Genomic DNA, 7,525 nt, shown 5'->3' with positions numbered 1-7,525 from the left:
AAAGTTTAGGAGACACAAACGTACAGTAGAAATACAAATAGTAAAGAGGGTAACAGACTGAATTTTAGTTTGGAACATAATTAAAAACATTAAAAATCACAACCAAATAAATTTATGAACATTTATTGTATTGTCAAGTACTGTGTACATCAACTATATTTATTAGCAGTCGAGTTAGACTTGACTTGAAGGCATGGCCTAAAATAACAATATCCAAAAGGCATTAATTTGGGAACAGTACATATTATTTTAATTTTTAAGATAATAATAATAATAATAATAATAATAATAATAATAATCCAAAATAAATTGGAGGTATACAAATTAAAGAGTATATTTGAAAACGTGAAAAACGATTTCTAAAAATATGACTAGTTGAAAAGTAGAAAACTGTGTTTTTTTAGACAATTTTTTTTTAAAAAATATAAATATATTCCTAATAAAATATTAATTATTTTAAATTGATAAATATAATAACTTTGACATAAAAACTTAGAAAAAAAAATATAAAAAGTTAATTCTTTTAGTTTTTAGGTTTTGGGCCAAGCCAAGCTAATACACACATAATTTGGCCTAATTTAGCCCAACTCTAATAGATTGCGTGGACCACGGTCCAAAAACAGAATTGTTATACCATGAATCGGGGTCCACCTTGCAAGGTGAATTTGGGTCCTAAACAATATTAAATTGTGTATTTTTAGTATTGAAATTGTAAACTGTCAGAATGTAAATTGTGTTTCTAAGTTAAAATACATAACAACTGTGCTAAATTTTAAAAAGATTAAATTGTGTATTTTAGTATTGGAATTAATTACAGTATTTAAAAGGAACTTGTGACTACAAAACAAGGTAATTAATTACATAAATACAATCAACGACTGACCAATATAACCGTTAAAATAACAAGTATATGAGAAAAATATAAAGAAAATATAGAGAGAATTTAAAGAGAGTAATTTTTTTTAATTTTTTTTTTTGGAAATAAAACCAACTCAGAGAATTAGATTAACAGGAAAAAGTGATAAATTCAATGAGGAATAATAGACCTCCAGACAATAGGATCAGACTGAGAGCTTGCAAGCTGCAGTCCAAGCTAGGGAATGAGCTAACACGTTTGCTGATCAACGAATATATATATATATATATATGTATATATTCAACCAAAGACTAAAAATGAAAATATTAGGCATTTTTCAAAAATTTCCTTGTTCGAATTTTTAAATAGACCCTTAATATTTCATTTCATGTTTTAATGAATTAATTAGTGACCTAAAAATGTTAGTAAAAAATGTAAATCTTGTTTGCAAATGAATAGTGGGATTTGATTGGAAATCACATTTCACTACATGAATATACGATTTATAATGTTTTTTTTTTTAATATTATTTACACTAAATGCGTTTATCAAATAATGCGATTCAAGACATAAATTTTTATATTTATTAACTACATATAAATTAATTAACTTTATTACAAGTTCGATTATGGACAATTTGGATTAGTTCATCGGACATGAAATCACAATAAATAGTACAAATTTAATATACAAAATTTGATTAATATAACATTAATAATTTTTTCTATTTTCAAAAAAAAAAAAATTCTAAAAAAATAACGTGTGAGGTGTTAAGTGTTTGAGAAAAATAGCAATTTTCATCTTATATTTATATAAATGTGTGGAAAGTGGTTAAAAGTCACACAAAGAGCCAATGTATGTCATCGCTTCCATTGAAACTAGAATCTCATAATCTCTTATATATGTGGGAGAATCACTACATGCTATTTAAGCACAAGGAGTTTGTTAGTTAATATAAGAACAAAAGTATAATTTATAATTCTCAATCATTAAAGTGTTTGTTAATATCTATGAATCAACCAATCTTACATAATTATTATTGTTACCGGCCTGTTTAGTCAAAGGAGGAAGGAGAAATGAGTAAAATGACAATGTCGTCAACCTCTCTCTACCGCTCTCTCATGGAGAAACAGAAACTATAACAACAAAACGGTTTTTCAAACGGGAGGAGGGGAGAAGAGAGTGGAGACACGACAAAAAACTGCAACAAACATCATCGTCTTCCTCAGCATCTATCATTAAAAAGACAAAATCTTGACAGTGAAAAAAATGGCATTATTGTTTTCACAATTCTGAGAAACCTCTGCCATTCCCGACGACGTTGATTCTCTGATTCCCTTTTCTGGGATCAGAGAATCCTCGCCCTTCCTTCTCTCCCCCTCCTCATCACTTTCCTTCTCTTTTCGCACCTCATAATCCTTTGCACAAGAAAGCTAAGGGTTTTGAGGAGAAAAAAGAAGGGATTTTTTTTTTTGTTGTGATGATATGAGCTTTTAATATAATTACAGTTTGATCATCATATATATCGAAGGGAAGGGGAGGAGCTATTAGCAGGTTCAATTCGCTGTTTTCTTGTTCAAAAATAGTTACCAAAGATTGAAGCTTTTTTGTTTGTTGAATTTAGTGCCAATATAATATAATATAATGGTTATGTCTCATTCGGATGGAAAGATGGAGGGGTGGCTTTACCTCATCCGCCTCAACAGGCTTGGCCTGCAGTATTGTCGCAAACGATACTTCATTCTTGAAGATAACTGCCTCCAGAGCTATAAGGCAGTCCCCACTACTGCAACAGATCTAGAGGTACCCCCAACCACCACACACCATGCATATTATATTGTTGTTTATAAGGTTAACGGGTTAGAGTTTTAAGCACTAAATTGTTATTATTATATCAGATTTAATTTGGGTCGTATTTATGATATGGGTCGTGGGGCTAGTATGTTAGAGTTTTAAGCACTAATATAATATGCTATTATTGTATCTGGTTTGGGAGGTCGTGTCATGAATTGTTGTTTAAGGTTAACGTGTTTGAGTTTTAAGCACTAATATGCATGCTATTATTGTATCTGGTTTGAATTGTATTACGGGTCGTGTCTCAAATTGTTGCATAAAGTTAACTGGTTAGACTTTTAAGCACTAACCAGTTATTATTGTATCCGTTTTGCATCCTATTTATAGGTAGTGTGTCTAATTGTTGCTTAAGGTTAAGGGGTTAAAGTTTTAAGCACTAACCTGCTATTATCGGGTTTGGGTTGTATTTACAGGTCGTGTCTCGAATTGTTGCTTAAGGTTTGCTATTATTGTATCTGGTTTGGGTTGTATTTACTGGTTGTGTCTCAAATTGCCCTTAATCTATTGATGGAATGGCTTATAGAATATATTTGACATTTCTAGAAGTTGTATGTATACCACATGAGTCATGACAATATGAAACTGGGCAATTTTCTTGGCAGGAGCCATTGAGAAGTGCAATAATAGACTCCTGCATCCATGTTCAAGACAATGGAAGGGAGAGCTTCCACAGAAAAGTATGTGACTACCTAATTAAAGACATACATACAACTTTAAGCTGTAAATTAAAAAACAAACAAAAAGTTTTTGTTTCCCCTTTGAATCCTTCTAACATTTTTTATGGATCCTTACAGGTGTCCTTCACTTTCACCTTGTGTAACACCTCTAACCATGATGATCAACTCAAGGTATGTGCTTCTTCTATAAACAATCCAAAAGTTCACAATAATGTTCAGTGGAGTGATAAACCAGAGATTTTGCATGTTTTGTAGTTTGGAGCAAATAGTCCAGAAGAGGCTGCAAGATGGATCCGGTGCTTAAGAGATGCTGCAATTAACCCAGAAAAGAATTTAAGGGCACCTGCAATAAGAAAATGGCAACCTTTCAGGTAACAAGAATGAGAAAGGAATGAAATGGAAGTGAAAAAGTATATAATTTACAGTATTGCTGATGTTTATCCTTTTGTGATCAGTTTTGGGTATCCTGCATAGTTCTTTTTTTTTTTTTTTATCAGATTCAGTAACTTAGGGCTGTGATTATCTTGGTGTGTGCAGTTTGAGTGTTTCGAATAGGATGTCCCGAAAGCAGTCCATAGACTGGAATGATGCATCTTCTACGCCCGTGGATGCAATGACATCTGATGTTGTTGGTCCTTCTCCATGGAAGATATTTGGAATTCAAAATGGTGAGTACAAAAAGGAATTGGTTTTTTTCATGTTCTTCGGAATGAATTTATACAGTTTATGTCACTGCTGTTGCTTGTTCAGGTTTACGGCTATTCAAAGAAGCAAAAGATAGGCATTCAAACGGGAAGGTTTGTTGATCTGTTTAACATTCCATTTCCATCCCCTACTTTCTGATATCTGTGGATGTTACGTTATACTTGATGATGAAATGTGTTGCTGTTTTCAGCACTGGGATGGCCATCCAGCAATAATGGCTGTTGGGGTAATTGATGGAACCTCAGAATCCATTTTCAAAGCCCTCATGAGTCTTGGCCCTTCAAGATCAGAGTAAGACTCTGTAAATTGCATCTTTAAATCCTTTTAAACTTATAATGAATTTCAGATTCTGAAAACAAATGTCTTATGTGGATCATTGGAATGGTGGTTTTTTGTGCAGATGGGACTTTTGCTTCTCTAGGGGCAGTGTGGTTGAGCACCTTGATGGACACACAGATATTATCCACATCCAACTAACCAACCACTGGCTACCATGGTTAGACGACTTTTGAGTAACGAAAACAGTTGAATTTAGCCTTTGGTTCTTGCTTCAAGATCAATTTTTTCTGCAGGGGGCTTAAACGAAGAGATCTGCTGCTGCGTCGTTACTGGAGAAGAGAGGATGATGGCACATACGGTATTGGCATTCAAGAAATGTGAAGTTCTTTCCACTCGTTTTAGTAACATAACGGCTAACACGACTATTCTATTCTCTGGTGTTTGATGCAGTAATCCTTTATCATTCTGTCATCCACAGTAAATGTCCACCCCAAGAGGGATATGTTCGCGCCACTGTTAAAAGTAATGTAATCTTTAACCCTGGAAGTTGAGCAGTTAACCTCTTTCTCATAATCAATGCGATTTTGTTTGGTTTGAAATGATTCAGGTGGTGGACATGTTATAACTCCGGTAAACCAAGGCAAATCGAGCACTGTAAAACACATGCTTGCTGTTGATTGGAAGTCCTATCTGAGAAAAACGACCTCGAAATCCATAACCATTTGCATGCTTGGGGGAATTGCAGGTAATTCTTCTGTTCATTATGATAAAACACCAGTTCTAATGTTCTATATCAGTTTTCACTTGAACTTTGCATGGAATCTGTTGCAGCACTGAGGGAGATGCTTAAGGCTAAATCTGGAAGCTACTTCTTAGACCCTGATATGGATGAGCTAACAATAGATATTCAGTTGCCTGTTAGCGAGAAAGAGGAGATTAAGAATGAAGTTGTTGTTACTGAGAGGACTGAAGAGGATACTACCGAGAAATACCCTTCAGCTTGTTCGAGTATCGTGGAGCTGGACGATGTGGCTGATGAGTTTTTCGATGTTCCTGAAGCATCAGACGACGAACATTCTGACCTAGGATGGCCTAGGAGCACAACCCCAGAGTTCCAAGTGGTACTTACTCTCTTGTCTGAGATAACTAAACTAAAGCCTTAGTTGTTTGATTTATTGTTAATTTATGGCATTTGAGATCTTGTTCACATGCACAGGAAACACATCCACCGAAACTATCTTCTGCTGCGTGTTTTGTCAGAAAATTGCAGGATCTTGCAGGTTAATTAGTCTCCTTTGATCTAACAGATGTTTGTGATGGTTTGTTCTAAAGAAAAAAAAACTGTTCAAAATTGCAGTTCAGAAGAACATTCAAGAAATTGTCGGGGGCGAAGAAGGTGCCAAAGGCTGCTATGGTTGCACTCTTCCAAAAGACGCGAGTTATAACATGCCTTGCAGTTGGGCTGCTGCTGATACATCGTCGTTTTTAATCCGAGGAGAGAAGTATCTCCAAGACCATTCAAAGGTGCCTCTTCTTCTTAAGCCTTAAGGATTATTAAGGATATCATGTTTTTGCTGTCATCATTTCCCTGCTTCTTTAAGAAAATGGCTAATCTAAATTTCATTTTTTTTTCAGATCACAGCAAAAGGCACATTGACACAAATGGTTGGTGCAGACTGGCTACAATCTGAGGTTCGCGAAGATAATCTTGCTGCTCGCCCCGGGAGCATTGTGCAGGTATCTGTTCATGACTATTTCCTGTCAGGGCTATGCTGTTTTCGACACGATCAAACCTTATACATATCTTACTCCAATTTTACGCGGTTTGTAGAAATATGCAGCACAGGACAGACCAGAATTCTTCTTTGTGGTCAACATTCAGGTAACTATTGCTGCTGAACATTCATTACAAGCAGAAAAAAACCAGAAATTTGACCATACTTGGTTGCAAATATCAGGTTCCAGGAGCAACAAGATACTCCCTTGCTCTATATTACATGCTGAAAACTCCTCTAGCAGAAAACCCTTTGCTCGAGCGCTTCGTCAATGGGGATGATGCCTTCAGGAACTCAAAGTTTAAGCTCATTCCATACATCTCTAAGGTCAGTACTTCTCAGTATCTGCAACTCTGAAACAGATACTGCATTGTAACAGAGTCAGTAGTAAAATTTTCTGGTTGTTTCTTTAGGGATCATGGATAGTGAAACAAAGTGTGGGCAAGAAGTCATGCTTGATTGGACAAGCACTTGAAGTGAATTACTTCAAGGGCAAGAACTACTTGGAGGTATATGTAGCTTGCATTTTATGTCATATGTTTGGATCTTCCATTTGCAGAAAACTATGATTAAACCTAGAAAAAATGTTTCTTGGTTTTCAGCTTGATGTTGATGTTGGATCATCCACAGTTGCAAGGGGAGTTATCAACCTTGTTCTAGGCTACTTGAACAATCTTGTTATAGAAATGGCATTCATAGTACAGGTTTCAGACGAACGAACGAACGAGTTTCAGTGTTTTATTATTTCTCGACTTTTATGACATATTCACTACTTATCTTTATGATCTTTGTAGGCGGACACAGCAGAGGAGCTCCCCGAATACTTATTGGGAACGTGTCGGCTTAATCATTTAGACGCGTCGAAAGCGGTTCATACTAAAAGTATTAGCTAAGAAGAAGACTCTCCCTCAGGGCTAACCCTACTGGACTACACACAAGGGCAAAAATGGGTAGAGTATTAGTTTTGAGGAAATTGCATTTTTTTGTGAAGTTGAATGAATTTTTGAACAATTATGATTTTTGGAATGTATAATTGTTTGGCCTAATAAAAATCTTTCCTTCTTCGTTGTATATTGGTTCTCACAAATGCCATTTCCGCTTGTAGAGTTATATAGTACATTGATATGATAATGTATTAAAGTAAATATTATGCTAACACTCATGTGAGTTCTTGCAAAATAAAAATTACTTTGCTCAAAACACTAAGAATTCTATTCAGACACAAAATCAAGATTTGGGAGTAGAGATTGGAAGTCTATGTTAAAAAAAAAAAATTGATGTTGACATTTTTACTGGGACTCACGGGATGAAGATAATTTATTATCACTTGTCACTAAAAATAAGGGAGTAGGCCAAAACCTTGTGGTTTAGTGGCACCA

General features: G+C 34.9%; 1 protein-coding gene across 2 annotated transcripts; it reads left to right on the top strand.

Annotated features, from left to right (window-relative positions):
* The first annotated feature begins 1,911 nt into the window (after nucleotides 1-1,911).
* LOC115996329 (protein ENHANCED DISEASE RESISTANCE 2-like) lies at nucleotides 1,912-7,217 on the top strand. Of its 2 annotated transcripts, XM_031235535.1 has the most exons (21): nucleotides 1,912-2,410; nucleotides 2,528-2,659; nucleotides 3,313-3,387; nucleotides 3,505-3,558; nucleotides 3,643-3,758; nucleotides 3,925-4,055; nucleotides 4,138-4,184; nucleotides 4,283-4,383; nucleotides 4,493-4,588; nucleotides 4,665-4,729; nucleotides 4,822-4,893; nucleotides 4,979-5,116; nucleotides 5,203-5,492; nucleotides 5,588-5,651; nucleotides 5,729-5,895; nucleotides 6,007-6,108; nucleotides 6,203-6,253; nucleotides 6,330-6,473; nucleotides 6,560-6,655; nucleotides 6,749-6,850; nucleotides 6,941-7,217. In XM_031235535.1, the coding sequence occupies exons 2-21, from the start codon at nucleotides 2,528-2,530 to the stop codon at nucleotides 7,037-7,039; spliced, it is 2,142 nt and encodes a 713-aa protein (XP_031091395.1). In that variant the 5' UTR covers nucleotides 1,912-2,410; the 3' UTR covers nucleotides 7,040-7,217. The 2 variants fall into 2 exon arrangements, with proteins under 2 accessions (XP_031091395.1, XP_031091394.1); XM_031235534.1 differs by having other exon boundaries at nucleotides 1,912-2,659.
* Nucleotides 7,218-7,525: the final 308 nt, after the last annotated feature.

This window comes from Ipomoea triloba, chromosome 11 (assembly GCF_003576645.1).
Source record: "Ipomoea triloba cultivar NCNSP0323 chromosome 11, ASM357664v1".
Lineage (NCBI taxonomy): Eukaryota > Viridiplantae > Streptophyta > Magnoliopsida > Solanales > Convolvulaceae > Ipomoea > Ipomoea triloba.
The sequence above is the reverse complement of the archived record's forward strand: the minus strand, read 5'-3'. Positions and strand labels throughout refer to the sequence as shown.